General features: G+C 43.0%; 1 protein-coding gene across 2 annotated transcripts in view; it reads left to right on the forward strand.

The window, feature by feature from the left end:
* Window positions 1–7,365: 7,365 nt before the first annotated feature.
* Hdgfl3 (HDGF like 3) overlaps window positions 7,366–18,034 on the forward strand; it is a 71,950-nt gene continuing 61,281 nt past the window's right edge. The window contains exon 1 of one of the 2 annotated variants that reach the window (XM_040729293.1): window positions 7,366–7,868. In XM_040729293.1, coding sequence (XP_040585227.1) covers window positions 7,785–7,868 — 84 coding nt within the window. In that variant the 5' untranslated portion in view covers window positions 7,366–7,784. The remainder of the gene's footprint in view (window positions 7,869–18,034) is intronic. The other variant, XM_005077841.4, reaches the window with a different exon arrangement.

Raw genomic sequence — 18,034 nt, forward strand, 5'->3', positions numbered from 1 at the left:
CAGCTTTTATTTCTCCTTTATTTGAAAGCTAACTTGATTTAGAATTCTAGGCTGTGAATTTGTCTTGTTGTATCTCTGAAGATAATGGAGTTTTGCCCATCTTTATATGTATTATCTATGCATTCCAGTGACTTTATGATAAGATTCTTAAATGAAATTGTCTTTGTATTCATCATAATTGGCATTCAAAATACTTTTTAATCCATGGCTTCATATCTAAGTCAATTTAGATTGCTATAACAAAATGCTATAGGCAGATAGGTTAAACCACAAACATTTGTCTTCACAGTTCTAAAGGCTGGAAAATCCAAGGTCAAGGAGCTACCAGATCCAGCATCTAGTCAGAATGCTCTTTCTGGTTTGCAGATGCCATCTTTTCACAGAATGATGGAGAGAGGGGAAAGAAACTCTCCTCTACCTCTTCTTATAAAGGTGTTATTAATCCCATTAGGAGCTCCACCTCATACCCTAGTCACTTCCCAAAGGCCTCGTTATGTATCTTTCCCTGGAGGAAACTTGCACAAATGTCTATTCACCCCAAATAGGGCACCAATGACAGACCAATGATTCCACTCAAGTCCAATTCAGTGATCCAATGAGTTCATTAGGGTTAGTTACAGGAATGTGGGTGAGGTCTTAGACGTAGGGGTGCAGAGGACTCCCAGGGCAGCTGCAAGACTGAAAAACCAACCCTGCTTACCTAAGTACCCGAAGCTCTTTTAACCACAGGAGGTCTTTGTGAATTTTGTTAGTTTCTGTAGTTTCCTGAGACCTGTAAGTTTCCTTTGCTCTCTGAGTCTTCAGGAACCTCTTTCTAGGAGGGACTCCTCCAATTTAGAGGGAAGAGCTACCTACACAACAGGCCCCATCACCAAATGCTATCACACTGAGTAGTACTGTTTCAACATTCAAATTGGGGAGGGCGTGCACACAAACATGCAATCCATGTGATATTTCTGTTTTAGAAACCTCCTGGTAGCAATACTACTTCTACCTCATTCTCTTTTTGTCTCATCATTTGGGACTCCATATCAGACTACAAAAAATTCTATCTCACGGGTACTTAAAAATACTAGGAACAGAATGCTGAAATGACAATATGAAGTTCCTCAAGTTTTCTTTTTATCTCTGAGCTCAACTTTTTCTTCTGGTCATTTAGGTCACTAGCTCTCTTTGACTGTATTAAACTGCTATTAAACCCTCACTTCATTAAATCTTTTCTTAAATTATAATCTGCTCTCACATTAAACAGTATATTTTTAGGACTAGAGAGATGGCTCAGTGGTTAAGAGTGCTGACTGCTCTTCCAGAGGTCCTGAGTTCAATTCCCAGCAACCACATGGTGACTCACAACCATCTATAATGGGATTCAATGCTCTCCTCTGATGAGCAGAAGAACATGCAGACAAAGCAATCATATACATACATACATACATACATACACACGTACATACACACACATACATGCATGCATCTTTAAAAAATTACTTGCATGCATCTTCAAAAAATTGCTTGTGTGTGTATAGGTGTCTATATTCGTGCAATGTGTGTGGAGGCCACAGGTCAGTCTTGGGTGTTGTTCCTCAGGAGTCCTTTGTTTTCTGAGACAGACTTTTTCAGCAGGACCCAAAGCTCACTCATTAGGCTAGTCTAACTAGTCTTGTCTCTGCCTCCCCAGCACTGGGATTACAAGTGTATGGCCAGGACACTCAGCTTTTTACAATGATGCTGGGGAACTGAATTCAGGTCCTCATGCTTATGTGAGGCCCCTCCATCTTGAACTTTCATAACCTAAAAGAACTGCCACTACTGTCCTGTTTGTGATTCTGTAATTGACTGGGGTACAGTTCAGAGGGTACAGCCTGCCTTCATACTACCATATGGCATTATCTAGGGTAGATTATCTAGGATTAGAGGATCCAATATTGCTTTACCCACATGGCTGGCAACTCAGGTGGAGAGATGGTAAGAGCTGGGAACTGGTCAGGTTTCTCTCTTCTCCCTCTATCACTTGTCTTCGCAGTGTTTTATCCAGCATCTGTCCTGGCTCCCTTCCTATTGCTGTGATGGAACACTTGGGCCACAGGCAACTAAAGGAGCAAAAGCATTTCTTGGGCTGACACTTCCAGGTCACTGTCTATCACTGAGAGAAGTTGGAGGCAAGAACACAAGCAAGAATTTGAAGCAGAAACCACGGGGGGGGGGATGCTGCTTGCTGATGATGGCGGGCTTATGCTTAATTAACTTTCTTATATGTCCCAGAACCATCTGCCCGGGAAATGTTGCCACCTACAGTGGGCTCCCCACACACACATCAAGTAACAATCAAGACAACCCCCACAAATATGCCCACAGGCAATTTGATCTTGCAGTCCATCAATTGAGACTCCTTTCTCAGGTGACTCATTAGGTTGTGTCAAGTTGACAGTCATGGACACTGTCTCTCTCCATATGCCCCACTCCCTTTCCACACCAGCAAAACAGTCACAATTCTTGACATGGTATTGGGACTCTAAGAGGATTAAAAGAGAAAGCAATAGGCCTAGAGCTATGAAAACATCGTTTCCTTTACATCCTTCATTCCACATCCCCAGAATCCTTTACCACTACTTAATGGCTTTGCATCTGGCACCATGACTCTTTGCTCTCAGTGGTCCTGGGTCTCTAGACAAATGACTGATGCCCACCAGAATTCAACAAATATTCACTGAATAAATGAATGTGTACTAATATTGATATAATGCTTTCTTCAGCACCATGCACACCAACATTAGAACAACACAAACAAAAATTACAGGAAATTTTGCAGATTCTTTGAGCATTTAATATGCTCTACATCTCAGATCTTTTCAAGTAGCAACAAACTCATTAAACCTTTCCACTTTCTTGTTGAGTGAAGCCTTTTCCTTGCCAGCCGCTTTGGTTTTTCCTCACCAGTTGCCTGGGCTCTGCATGTTGTAGTCCCCAAGTAACACACAAGACGCTGTATTAGTTATGAAGCTGTTGGCCTTGCTTGTTTCTTACTGGCTATCTCTGACTGAAGTATTTACTCCATAATTGTTAATCTAAGTATTTCTCTTACAGGAGAAAGGGTCTAGATTTCTTACCCCTATGGCAACTACATCGTGACTCTCTGTGTTTCTCCTCCCCAGAGTCCTCCTGGACTCCTAGTCCCATCTATCTTGCTTCCCTATTGGCCAACAGTGCTTTATTGACATATACACAGGACTTCCCCATCACTTTCTTCCTCAGTCTGGAACAGGACAGTGAAGGAGGAAGAGTGGAAATGGCCTCAATGACATAGGTTTTAAGCTCAGACTCAGATTTCCCCAGACCCGCAATAATCTCAGTCAGTACTATGCCCTACACTATTGTAAGAGCATCCTCTGCTTCTCTACTTTCTGGCCTCCATGTGGTTGATTATATTACCCATCCCCACTCTGCCAATGCTGCCTGGTCCCGATCTCTCCAGTTCTAGCCCTTGTAGGCTTTATGGTGCCTTCTACCCACCTGACACTGCACCAGTGCACACTTGATGAGGACGCTCTCACAGCGGTTAGCTAATGACTTCCAAGAAGATGTCAGTGTCTGTAAGTCCGTTCTCTCTCAAGGATGGTAAGACCTTGGGATTGCATTGCAGGTATTCAAGAGATGCTTCAAAGAGCAAAACCAGTTGAAATGGGCTCAGGAGAGGTCACAAGTGCTCTTATCTAACATAGTGACTGTGTATGCTAGATTTGGCCCGCCTTTCCCAGAATCCCTTTTCAGCTACTTTCAACTCTTGCCATGTTAACAATTAATGAGCAGTTACTGTATGCTCAGCACACACACACACACACACACACACGTACGTACATATGTACGTACATATATATTCCACTTCACACATAATTTCAGGCAAAGGAATAGATTTTGAGTAATTGGAATGGGTGAATTTAAGGGCAGGATGTAAAGGAACAATTGGAACTTTAGTGGGTGCTAACTCAAGATATGAAGGAGAAGGTGAAAACAGAAAACAGAATCAACTCAACAAAATGCATGGATGGATAAGAGTGACATAGGACTGCAAAAAAATAAACCATGGAGCCAGAGACAGAGAGGAGTATTATCCCAGGGAGATTTCAGAATACCGAAATTAAAAGTGATCAAAGAACATGGATACTGTTAAAATTTTTAAAATGGATTTCCTCCAAGTTTCAGAAATAAAATTAATGTGCTTTTGTTGTTGTTGTTAGATATGGTCTTATATAACCCAGGTTAGACTGTGTGGAGTATTTGTCGCTGCTACTGGTTTAGTAAACAAGCTGACTGGACAGGATAAGGTTAGGCAGCAGAGCCAAGCGGATAATGCTGGGAGCTAGAAGGATGGCGTCTGGAGATGCCAGCAGATGCAGTGGAAGCAGGATATGTAGAAAATGAGGTAACAAGCTATGAGCCACATGACGGGGTAGATAAGGAACAGGGGCTAATTTAAATGTTAGCTAGTATCAAGCCTGAGTTTTGTGACGCACACTCATTTTGTACCTGAGAGTGGCTTTAAACTTTTGATTCTCCTGCCTCTGCCTTGAAAGTGCTAATACAGCAAACAGACCAACTTCTGGGACCACACTGACTAAATACATACATCAGGTTCTTTCTGTATGGTCCTAATGATACCTCTGGAGAGTTTCATGCTATCTGTTAAGTACTTGGATAGAGCATTTCCACAGCACCAGTCCTTTGTATAAAGTGGAGAGACTAGTCAGGCCCTCAGTGAAAACTGCAGGGCAGTGTTTCCTCCCCTGCTCTTAGCCAGGCACATCGTGGCAGTCCTGATGATCATCCAAAGACACCCCGTAAGGAGAGCCCCAGCTTTTGTGTCACTAAGTCTGGCTTTGTTAGGGCATGAGAGTCGGGCCAATGATATGTGCCGAGCAGTAAGGCCAGGCTCCATTGAAAACAAAAAACCAAAAGACTGGGAGAAATGTCTGCCTTCTCAAAATGACCAACGATCTATCACTTACCCCCTTTTACATTGCCTCTGACTGCTTGGCCAGCTGCATCCCCATTTACAAACTCCAATTTGTCCTGTCTTGAAAAACTAGCCAAACACCATACAGAACAGTCCTCCTCCCTGCGTTCTTGGTGTCTTTCCTCCACTGGTGTTGATTTAGTGTTTATTAGAACCTGATGTATTTATTTAGTGAAAATGAGCTGTCTATACTTTCTGCTTCCCCATTTTTGCCTCTGACGCACTTCAAGTCTGGTTTCTTCCCACTTCTATTCAAACAGTTTCCAAAAGGTCACCAATGACTTCCCAGTCAGCATAATAAATGGGCCCATCTCCTCCCCTCCTCCAGCCACTCACTTATCCTCTCTCTGCCATCTACTTAGACATTTCCTTTCTTCAGGAAATGCTTTAACTCCCTGGATCCTATGACACTGAGTATCTTTCTTCTTCTTGACCCCAACTTTTGGTGACCTGTCTCCAAACTTGGCAGCTGTGGCTCTCATTCTGCATGGTCTTGGACTATGCCTTGGCTTCAGCCACCATTGTGCACTGATATCATTCAAATCTCTACCAACAGCCCACCAAACATGACCCACAGAAATCACAACACATCCAAAACTCATTCATGGTCTTCTCTGCAAAGCTGCCCGTTCTTCACAGACTTCCTAATCTCCCCCAGTGCTGATAATCCTGTCACTTCATCTAGAAACCGAGGGATCACATTTTAGTCCCCATTCTTCCTACTTGCCACTCATGAGTCAGCAAGATGTCTGAGACCATGTCTTCTCTCTCCTGTTCAGAGTCCCTCGGGGAGGGTCCTGGTCCAGCCTCACCCATAGATCCACCTCTATCCTGAACTCCCGAGGACTAAGCCAACTATGGTCATGTTACTTCCCAACTTTCACACTAGTAACTCCTCTCAATTCTCTCCTCTTACTCACGACCACCCTGAGCCCACTGGGAGCCTGGACCATTCTGGCTTTGGACAGTTAGGGCTTTGGTGGCCTATCACAGAGATGTGGCTTTGGCAAAAAGAGTCTAGGAAACACTCTACAGGTACCTGTGATGGGTGTGACGTGATTTCTAGAAGTGACAAGCACATCATCAGGCCATCACAGCCAAGGCAAAAGACCTAGACTAACCTGCAGTGGAAGAGAATGTGGGCCTATAGAAAGAGTGAGGTCCGGGGCTGGGGGTGGGGAATGTGGGAAGAGATACAAAAAGGAAACGCACTAGTAAAGATATGGCCAAGTGAACAAAGTAAACACTCCAGACAGAAAGTCTACAGACTCTACAGCCCCGGTCGCTGGAAGCTGGTCACCAAGGCTCTGTTAAAACAATTCTACAGCGCAGGCGAGTGAAGCAGAGGCTTGGGAAAGCCCCTCCTATAGAGGGGAGGAAGGGCAAAGAGGGTAGTCTGCAACAGCACCAGAGGGCCTTCTGAAGTAGGTATGTTCATGGGGGAGAGGCAGCGTTCATTCATTCATTCATCAGGCAAATTCAGGAAAGAGGGAATTATTTTATTTACCTCTTACAAAGGAGGATGATATAAAGGTTCTCGCTCCCAAAATATCTTTGAAAGCTGTCAGCTGATTTCCAAATAAAACGGTGTTCTAGACCTACTGACCCGTATAAAGAAATCACCAGAAGCTGCTGAGCGTGTTGCCAGATTCGAAAACAAGTGACTTGTCAGGCTAAGGTCCTTTTACCCCAAACTGTTGGCCCCTGAAGCCCCCACACAGAGAAGTGTAACGGCGATGGGCAATGGGCCATAGGTCCATCTTCAAAACCTGACTGTGTCATCCTGTCGATGAGGACCGGCCTTGACTCCAGTGAAGCAGCTCGCCCTAGGTGGGTCACACTGCATTGTTAAGGCAGACCTGGGGCTGGAACCTAAGGAGGTCGCTTACGCTTTCCAGCAGCCTAGTGACCAGGCAGAGTCCCTTACACGGCCACCCCATGCCTGGGGCGCCTTTGTCCCCCCCACTCACCAGAGAACACTCGCAGAAGTGGCCAGTGTGTGGGGGGCAGCCGGGAGGGGGGGGATGCAGTCCGTGGGGGGTGGGCGCGGGCCGGAGGGAAGAGGGACAGCGGGGTAGTGATTGGCTGGGCTACGCCAGTCAGCTCCGGGCCAAGAACAAAAGAGAGCAGGCGGCGGGCGTCCTCGGAGTAGGCGCTCCCACCCTCCGGGCACCGGCTTCGCTGCTGCGGGAAGACGCGCCCACCACCAAGCTCGCTGCCGAGCGAGCCGGGCAGCGCGCGCGGTTTCTCCCCGAAAGCCGGCCGTGCACCTAGGAATTAACCGGCCGGCGCGCAAGGGGGAGGGAAGCGGGGCGGGAGAGTGGAGGGGGGGGGGATGCTGAGCGCGCGCGAGAACAATAATAAGATCGTGTTTGCGGTCGCTGCCCGAGGAGGAATTCGGAGGAGGCGCGAGGCCCGGAGCTCGCACGGAAGCCAGAAAGCTCGGCGGGGAGGCGGCATGAGGCTGGCGACGCGGCTCCTGTGAGCTGCACGCGGCGGCGGCGGCAGCGGCAGCAGCAGGACTCGGTGCGGCCGGACGCGTGCTCCCCTCCCCCGCAGCCGGGCGGGGATCTGCGGGGCCTGCGGTCCCCCCGCCACACGCACACACACCACACACGCACGCACACACCGCTGCCTCGCCGCTTTCTCTCGTCGGAGCGGCCGCTCGAGGCCCGCGGGGAGCGCGGCGCGGTCCGTCGGCCCGCGCAGGGAGCGGGCGGCCTCCCGGCATCTTCGCGGCGACCAAGGACGAGCGGGCAAGGGAACGACAGGGATGGCGCGTCCGCGGCCCCGCGAGTACAAAGCGGGAGACCTGGTTTTCGCCAAGATGAAGGGCTACCCGCACTGGCCCGCCCGGGTGAGTACGGCGGCCGCGCGCGCGGGCCCGCCCGCCCACCATTTTCCCTTCATGATGGCGCGCCCGCCCCCTTTCCCCATCACCTCGGCGCGAGCCCGCCACACGGCCGGCCGCCGCCTGGGCCGAGCCGCGAGCCGCGAGCCCCGCTACGCCCCGGGCTCGGGCCCGAGGCGAGGGCTCCGGCTGCGCCCTCGCCCGCTCGGCGGCCATCCTGACGCCCACTTTCGAAGGCGAGTCCGGCCGGACAGGCCCGACGTCGCCATCCTGACCGGGAAGCGGGCCCCGGGGTGGAGGCGCCGGCTCCCAGCACGGTCCTGGGTAGACGTCGAGGCAGGTAGGGGAGCAAAAGGCTGTCCCCCAGCCGGCGACAGCCGTGGGGGTCTGTCCTGGAAAGGGGCTGGTGGTCGAGCAGAGGCCAGCGGGAGCCTCGTGGCAGCATCTTCTGCCTCAGTGCGTCCTTTACCTGCCGGACTTGTTGAGTTTTTCCTGTGCCCCGCCTGCCCTCTCATTGTCCATGTGCCTCCCTGGTGCCCCTCGTTCCTAGAAACTGACATCAAATAGCCTGTCACAGGCTGGTGAGTTCAAGAAGCTCCTTGTGCCTCTTCACCTCCATATTTGTTTTAGGTCAGTGTCTGACCCTTATTCTTGGCCTCGAACCGCAGCCCACGACACCTCTCTTCCTAAATAGCAAGGCTATCGCTGCGTTTTCTCTAGAAAGCATCTGCATTTAATACCTGGAATTGGGTATTTTTATTACGCTCCCAGAGGAAGAAGCACTACCGGGTGTGTGCGCGCTTTATGTTTTAGAAATAAATCACGTTTACCCTTAATTTTGTAATAGTTGGCAATTGGCTGCCTGAGATAAATATAGCTAAAGGATAGTCAGGGCATTTTGGACACAGTGTTGGTATCCTTGAGGAACCAAAATAGCCAGAAATTGGGCGTGCGAATTCAAGTGTTGTGTGGTAATGAAGTGAAGATAACAAGACCAAGGGGAAAACACACAAGAGGAAGTGACATCAAGAGGGGCAGGCTGCGTTTTAGTGAAGTTGAGGTAATGGATGGACACAGTCATTTTTGTAAACGTTTGTTTTGGCATGGTTTTAAAATGGGAAGGACACTGGGCTGGAAATTTAGGGGATCTGGTGTGTGGTTCAGGCACTGTTAGGAAGTAGTCATTTTAACTGCCTACACGTCCGTTTCTGCAGCTGTAAAACAACCTCCTCCAGGTCCTCCCAACACTAACAACCTCAGGCATCGAGAGGAAAAAACAGCCTCACTCAGTCTCCATGAGGCTGTGAGAAGTTCTTCATGTATGAACTCTTGAGTCCTTAAATAAGGCGAGGTAGAATTACTGGTTGCCGTTTTGTTACAAAATAGTATATAATACTTACAAGGGCAAGATTTGTGACTTTAGGAATGTTTTAGGGAGCCCCTCTGTGTGCTTGTCAAGTAAGAAATACCGCTTTGAGGTTGTAGGTGCATGCTGGAAGAAAGTGAAAGGTCACCGTGATTCCTTACAATCTTGCCTTTGGAAAGTATCTTCTGATGGTCCAAAAACTAAAAAATAAATGCTTAGGATCTCATTAACACAGTGCTCTCACAGGTTGGCCACCTGTGGTAATTTGTGAAACGAAAGTGCTTCTAGTTGTGTATCTAGTTGTATAAAAGCATTCCTGGTAGAATTCCAAACCAAGATAAAAAAGGAAATGAGAAAGCAAAAGCCCACTAGGCTTTCAGATTTAAAATGATGCATGGCAGAAAAAATCTCTGTGTGTTCACATTTAACTTTAAGGGAGGGTTCTAAGGCTATGGAAATTATTTTATAATAGGCAACATTTTGCATTCTAAGGAAAGGTAAAGGTTGGGAGAAAAAGATATTTTGAGGTCCTACTCTTGATTACATATGCTTGATTACATATGTTCTCATCTCAATTTTTTGCAGCATTATCCTACTTACACCTACTTAAAACTGTCAATTGGTATTTTAAAATACTAGCTGGAAAACTTGCATTTCCAATACTTTCTTTCACGTCGTATGAAATGTAGTAATGTGGGGATTGCAGTACATGAGATCCCAAAGAATTGCACCCAAGGTGGGAAGAAAAGCTTGGTGTAGCAAGATGGAGCTTCTGAAAGTCAGAGCTGGTCTGACAGGAACAGTGCCCTTGCTTGTGAGGAAGATGTTTGTTCAGGGGGGCACCTTGTGAGAGATGTGTGTCAAGAGGACCCAGAACTTTGGGAAAAGTTGGATTCCCCTCTTGCCTGGCCTTGACACTTAATGTCTGGCTATACTTCTATAATCTTCCTGAATTTCAGTTTAGTCTGTAAAATAAGAAAAATTTTCATTACATAAAGAGTTTATTAGTCTCCTTTATCTGTGCTTTCTTTTCCCACAGTTCAAAAGCACAGTGTAGTGCTATATATGGGAGATAGGAAAAGACTATCAAATAACTTCTTTTTACAATGTATTGTTTTAATTTTCTCTGTTGTTAATCTCTTTGCCTAATTTGTAAGTTTAACTTTCTCATAGTTATGTGTATTTCAGGAGAAAGAAACCAATGTTTATAGGCTATGGTACTGTCTCCATTTTAGGCATCCACTGTGAATCTTGAAACATACCCTGAGGATAAGGAACTACTATATCCCAAAGCAATGTGCTTAATATTCCTACTTTTTCCATTATAAATTTATAACTTACATTGTACCATTATGTCATTTTAAGTTAGTATCTGTCAGTTTGTAGGTCTTTAGTAGATGTGTTAATTTTCTCAGTATTTTGTTTTTGTTTTTGTTTTTGTTTTTCGAGACAGGGTTTCTCTGTGGCTTGGGAGGCTGTCCTGGAACTCACTTTGTAGACCAGGCTGGCCTCGAACTCACAGAGATCCGCCTGCCTCTGCCTCCCGAGTGCTGGGATTAAAGGCGTGCGCCACCAACGCCCGGCCAATTTTCTCAGTATTTTACCATGAAAAACTGCAGAGATGTTCAATTACTCTGTGAACATCCATGTATCTTTCTCCTAGCTTTTTTATTAATTATGCTGTATTTTATCACATATCTGTTCATATATCAATCCTTCTATCTATACAGCAGTCTATTTGATATATTTCAAAGTAAGTTACAGACATTATTATAATTTACTCTTGGTTACATATGCTTGTCATTAATTAGAGGTCAGCATATTTAATGAATCTTTATTTTTTTTAATATGATAAAATTTACACAGAAGGAAACTTAAATGTCCATTCACCAAATTTGGCTAATATACTCACAGATACAATAAAAAATGCCTACCAAGCTATAGACTAGTACCCGTAACTAGGAAATTTCTCTTGTGTCTCTTCCTGACTGATTCCTGGCTTCTTCCCTTCTCTCCTATTGTTTGCCTGTGTTATTTTAACATTAACGGCAGCTAGATATTTCTGTGGACTATTGTATATGGCGTTAAAAACTGTAAGTTCATTTGTGCATGAGGATTTGGTAGCTTAATACTAAGAAAACGTGCACTAAACAAGGCTCTGAACCCTTTTGATTGAGTATCCTGTTGCCACAATTTCAGCATGCAGCCCTCATATCTGTAAATTGACCTTAAAATTTTGTGTGCCTCTTATTGTATACTGCTACTGTGTATATTATAAAATAAAATGATCCAAAGGAGATGACATGAGATAAGGATATTTTATAGTTCAAATCTTTTATTGTCAAGACAGTAACAGTAATGTATTATTAAATCCTTATTTTTTCCAAATTGTTGGTATTCTTTTTTTTATTGTATATTTAAATTGGAAACAAGCTTGCTTCACATGTCAGTCCCAGCTCCCTCTCCCTACCCTCCTCTCCTGCCCCCACCAAACCCCTCCACTCCACTCCCGCTCTCCCCTTCTTCAAATCCTTATTTTTAAGCCTCAGTTTTTAGAATATTTTTGGCTTGCTCCTTGTGGAACCCAATTGATCAGGTGGCCATAACTTTTAATCTTCTAAAGAGGTTTTGATTTGTTTTTTAGATTACACATGCCAGTTGCACTATTTTTAAAGTTGTGTGCTTGTATTCATTAGTATTACCTGTGTAGAACTTTTTTAGTCATTTGTCTGCTTGGTGAAAGCTAGTTGAATTAAATATTCCATCATTCTTTTCAACCAAGCTATCACAAATGGCAGTAAATCACAGTAAGCCCAAGGTAATGCCATTAATGTCAATTTTGATAGTGAAATTGATTTTTTAGATAAAAGAATAAAAATTCAAATAGAAAAGTGTGTCGTCGTGTGTGTGTGTGTGTGTGTGTGTGTGTGTGTGTGTGTGTGTGTGTCCTCCCCCCCACCCCCTGTGTGAGTTCTGAGCACTCTGTGTTACTCAGTACAAAGAACAGCCTCAAAGCTATTGTGCTTCAATTCAAGAGCTTTCTTAAATGAAAAACTTGATATTGATGGACTTTAGTAGTAAATCATGTGCTTTCTATGTGTGAGGCCCTGAATTTAATTCCTAGTACCATCCCCACCTCCAAAGTTATTTCCAGGCATGTTAGCCCATGCCTTTAGTCCCACTATTCAGGAGGCTAACACAGGAGGATGGTTTGAGTCCAGAAGTTCAAGGCCAGTCTGGGTAACATAGTGAGCCCCCCATCTTATAAAGTGTCAATATATTTTTATGTGAATTCTCAAACACTGTTGATAAGTAATTGATACTTTCAAAATCTAGCATTATGTAGCATTATCTTCTGAAACTGAACACAAATCTTTGTGGCCTAGCAATCTGTTGTCCAAGCCAAGAAAAAATAAGTGTTTATGTCTACCAAAAGATCTGTATAAAAGTGTGTGTACAAGCCAGGCAGTGGCGGCATACACCTTTACTCCCAGCACTCAGGAGGCAGAGGCAGGCGGATCTCTGTGAGTTAGAGGCCAGCCTGGTCTACAGAGCTACACAGAGAAGCCCTGTCTTGAAAAAACCACACAAAAAAGTGTCTGTACAAAGCAACTTATTCATAATAGACTAGTAGAAACAAGCAAATGCCCCTCACAGGAGAACAAGTAGACAACTCTGTCTTGTATTGCCAATACCCACCAAAAAATGTAAATCGGAGAGGAAGAAGCCAGGCATGACAGTATATAGAGCATAGCTCTGCTTACACAAAATCCAGAGACAAGCACGCAGGCAGTGGCGATGGGCGTGACGTGGGAAGAAGCACTGTGGCTGTCCGTGCCTTCATCTGTTGGTGAGCACTCACAGAAAAGCGTATCAAGTTGCACAGTCAAGATTTGTGCTTTACACTGCAATGGGGTTCCGACTTCGTTTTTTAGAAACACATTTTGAGGCAGTATTTGGTAATTCACCCCCTCTCTCACCACTGATCCTGTAAGCTACATGGATTTGATTTAACCATTTTTAGTATTGAGAGTTTTGCTTTCCTTCTGCTGCCAGAGACTTAGCTTGTGCTAGTGTTCACTTAGCAATGTGAAGTCCTGGGTTCCAGCCCTAGGCACTGGAAGACAGAAAGAAAAAAAATAGATTTCCTTTGCTACTTTAGAACTTTCTCTTAGGAACCCTTTCAGTTCTCGTTCCAGTGTCATTTGTTTAGCTGCTTTATCTTTTTTACTAAATCACTTGATCATGTTTTGGGTCTGTCTCAGCTCTCTCCCACTTTTCCTTATCCTCCTACACTGCTTGAAGTGCTGAACTCTTACTGAAATTTTGTTCTGTGAGAGGCACAATGCTAGGTACAATTTACAATTTAGATTAAATTTGTGGCATGTTATGTACGAGCATAAATAAAAAGTATTTTTATGATCTTTATTTATATAAACATTTTGGAACAATTGGATTTCCTCACTGTGGCACTGTCCAGGTGGTGGTGTTCATATATTTCTTTGTTTGCCTTTGGCAATAAAGTACTAGAATATAAGACTTTATTTCTGGAAAGCAGGTCACATATTTTCAAGAATTTAAGATCTTTTAAATCTCAACATAAAGTAAAATATCCATAATGTTCGCTATTTTGGCATGAGTCCAGAAAAGTTGTCTTCAGGTAGAAAATAGCACAGGCTCTCTAAGAGCCTCTTCCCCAGGGACTGCATTGACCTTGCCAAGAAACAGGCAGATTGTTTCATTTCTTTTACATAAACTGAGAACAAATATGCAACTTAAATCCTTAGTACCAATCTATGAATTAATTCTCTGTCATAAAATATCTAAGGTATTGTTGATGATTCTTTTGTAAGATGATTGATAGTTTAGAATTATGTACAAACTTATTGGAAATATCCTTTAGTATTAAAACAGACTAATAAACAGGAGAAAGTTTTCTATTGTATCCAAAGGTTAGATGAGAACCTGGTCTGTTTAATATGGTTATTGGTGTAGGCCATGGCAAAATGCCTTTCTGACCACTTCAAGCCCTGCTACTGAAAACATGGTCTCCAGGTTGTCAACTGTGACTAGTGAAATAGGTAAAGATATTACAAATAAGAATGTGAAAATGAAGCCTGGCAGTGGTGGCACACGCCTTTAATCCCAGCACTCAGGAGGCAGAGGATTTGAGGCTAGCCTGGGCTATGGAGTGAGTTCTAGGACAGCAGGGCTACACAGAGAAGCCTTGTTTTGAAAAACAAAATAAAGAAGAATGTGAAAATAATTTAGGCTAGTTTAGTTTGTGAATCTAATTATTTTAAGCCAAGGCTTAATTTTGTGGGTCTTAATTTTTACTTTCCACTTAGTCATCTTTATTTTGTTTGTTTTGGATTTTTCACTTATTTTTTTATTATTTTTTACATTCTAATCCCCATCCCCCCTCCTCCCCACCCACCCCCACCTCCCATCTGCTCCTCAGAGAGAGTAAGGCCTCTCCTAGGAAGTCTACTAAGTCTGTCCTATCATCTGTCCAGGCAGGATCAAGGCATCCCCTTCCTCCCGTGTCTAGGCTGAGCAAGGTATCTCTCCATATAGAATGGACTCCACCATTGTCACACTGTTGTCACCTATATTAAGGGAATCTAGTTTGGTCTTATGTGGGGTCCCCCTTTATCAGACCAGAGCCAGTGATCTCTTGCTAGCTTGGGTCAGCTGATTCTATGGGTTTCCCCATTATGATCTTGACTCCTTTGTTCATATTATTGCTCCTCACTCACTTCAATTGTACTCCAGGACCTTGACCCAATGGTTAGTTGTGGATTTCTGCACCTGCTTCCATCTGTTTCTGGAAGAAGGTTCTAGCTTCTCTGGGGTTGTTCTTTGCTTTACAGAAGCTTCTCAGTTTCAGGAAGTCCCATTTATTAATTGTTGTTCTCAGTGTGTGTGCTACTGGTGTTTTATTTAGGAAGTGGCCTCCTGTGTCTATGTGTTCAAGTATTTCCCACTTTCTCTTCTTTGAGGTTCAATGTGGCTGGATTTATACTAAGGTCTTTGATTCATTTCAACTTGAGCTTTGTGCATGGAAATAGATCCGGATCTGTTTGCATTCTTCTACATATTGATAGCCAGTTATACCAGCACCATTTGTTGAATGTTTTCTTTTTTCCATTTTATGTTTTTGGTTTCTTTGTCAAAAATTAGGTGTTAGTAAGTGTGTGGGTTGCCGTCAGAGTCTTCAATTTGATTCCATTAGTCCACCTGTCTGTTTTTAATGACAATACCAAGCTGTTTTCATTACTGTAGCTCTGTAGTAGAGCTTGAAGTGAGGGATGGTGATGCCCCCAGAAGATCTTTTATTGTACAGGATTGTTTTGGCTTAATTGTTTTGACTTGTTTGTGTGTCTTACTCTTTATTTTCTAATTTGTCATTTTTATTTTATTTTATTTTTTGTTTTGGTTTTTTAAACGGGATTTCTCTGTGTGTAGCTCTGACTGGCATAGAACTCTCTTTGTAGACCAGACCTCAAACTCACAAGAGATTTGCCTGCCTCTGCTGGAATTAAAGATGTGTGCCACCAGCTGAGTGGTGGTGGGGCACGCTTTAGTCCCAGCACTCGAGAGGCATCTAATACATTATCTAATAAATTGTTTGAACTGTTATCAACATTTTGGCACTAATTTCTGGGAATTGAGGGGACTTCCCATTAAAGATTCCCAAGTGTAATGAATCATTTCTAGAGATTCCATCAGAATTTGGGGGCCAAGATATATGACTATGTAGAAGTGGATGGGTCAGTGGATAAATCAACCTTCCTGTTTGGCTGCTGGGCTCAAACTACATGAAAATTCTGGTAATAGTTAAAGTCTACTCAGAAGTGGCAAGAAGTGGCAATGCCCTGTTTCCACAGAATGATACAATCAGTGGTAGCAACAATGTTTCTTGTATGGGCAGTAGAAAATTCTTGGTACACAGTAATGAATTTCTAATGGAAAATATGCTTTAGATTAAGTTGTTAAAAGATTGGTTCAGTAGTGGTTAGCACATATAAAAATAAATTTCCCAGAAGACTGAAAAACTTATGTAGGCAGGAATGTCAGAAAATAACTCGGCTTTAGAACTCCACTTTGTTGATTCTGAAGTAGAAACTTCGTACTAATGACATCTTTAGTTTTAGAGGAAATGCATATCTAGAGGGAGCAGTACTATAAATTTCTCAGTGAGGTTTTTGAATCCACATATTGAATGGATTGCAAATGAATTTTTCTCTACCTGTCTTTGCTTCTCAGTATGAGACCAGCTGTTTTCAAAGTAAAACTTTCTACTTCATTGGACTTCTATATGAAAGTTAATTCACTGGTTTTGAAGATGCAGACTCTGAAAAATGAGTAATTGTTGATTAACTTAGCAATTTTTTGTTTTATTTGTTTTTGCTATATTTAATAGTAAAAAACAAATACTAATTCCCAGCGCACACAAACCAGAATTTTTTTTAACCAAACCATAGTTCTATATGTGATGCAGCTTGATAGTTTTATATTTAGTTTGATGTAAAATTAGGCTGAATGCCAGTAAATCAGTTTTTACTGATTTAAAAGCATGGTTTTGGTCTGTTAGACCAAAGGAAGTTAATCTAGTGTGTATTATATGTGTTTATATGGAATAATTGTTAGGCTTTAGAAATAATGAAGATTTACTCACATTCCTGAACTTTGCATTTTAATACAGCTATAGTCTTACATGAAACTCATGTGACTATAAGAAATGAAGTGATATTGTGTTAGATACTTTAATCATCCAGACCTATATATTGCTTGTTTTCAAAAAGTTTTAAAATACAAACTGAAGCCAGGTGGTGGTGGTGCACGCCTTTAATCCTAGCACTCAGGAGGCAGAGACAGGTAGATCTCTGAGTTCGAGGCCAGCCTGGTCTACAAAACCACACAGAGAAACCCTGTCTAGAAATAAATAAATAAATAAATAAATAAATAATAAAATACAAACTGAAACTTCTACTTTCACCTTCTTTCTAATTTTTGAGCTGACATATATCTATAACTACCTTGAAGCTATTACAATTTCATGTATGTGACTTGTTAAGGTTACTAAGTACCATGTATTTGCTAGTTGCATATTTATTTACATTGTGACTATATAATGTTCCCTGGCTGATACTGAGGCTCTGGAGTTTGCTTGGGTTTTCGGTGTTAACACTGTTCAAGTGGCAGACCCTTTGTGACTAAGGGTGAGAACTGTTAATGGAATACAGACTGTGGAAGGAGAGAACCCATTTCCAGAAGTTATTGTCTTACCTCTACAAACACTAGATCACTCATGCATGAGTGAGAGGGAAAAATGTTTAAAGGAAAAATTTGGAAGCATTTATATAGTATTTGTGTGCCATTAATCAGCACAGAAGCCCTATATAATAAATATTATTATCCCTCCTTTTACAGATGGGAAAAACTAAAGTCTATAGAGATTCTAAGTATCTCCTCCAAGTTGCCAAATTATAGTAATTGATATACTGAAAACCTATCTCCAGTTCTTACTTTAAATTTAATCTAGTAAATTATGTGCTTACTTCTGGCAATGCAAATTTATTCATCTTTTCATTCAGCAACTATTGAGTGTCTGTACTACAGGTGCTGGACTAGAGGCAGGGTTTATACATTTGGAAGCTGGAAAAGACTTCCATGTCTTCAGGCATTGCTTAAATAGCAGAGAGGAGATGGTGTGTGCTACCAGGTATCTGGGAGTGCAGAGAAGATATTTCTGTGTTATATATGCATTCACAGAAAAACCCTTCAATAAAATGGAGTTTAA

Source organism: Mesocricetus auratus, unplaced genomic scaffold (genome assembly GCF_017639785.1).
Source record: "Mesocricetus auratus isolate SY011 unplaced genomic scaffold, BCM_Maur_2.0 Super-Scaffold_4256, whole genome shotgun sequence".
Taxonomy (NCBI): Eukaryota; Metazoa; Chordata; class Mammalia; order Rodentia; family Cricetidae; genus Mesocricetus; species Mesocricetus auratus.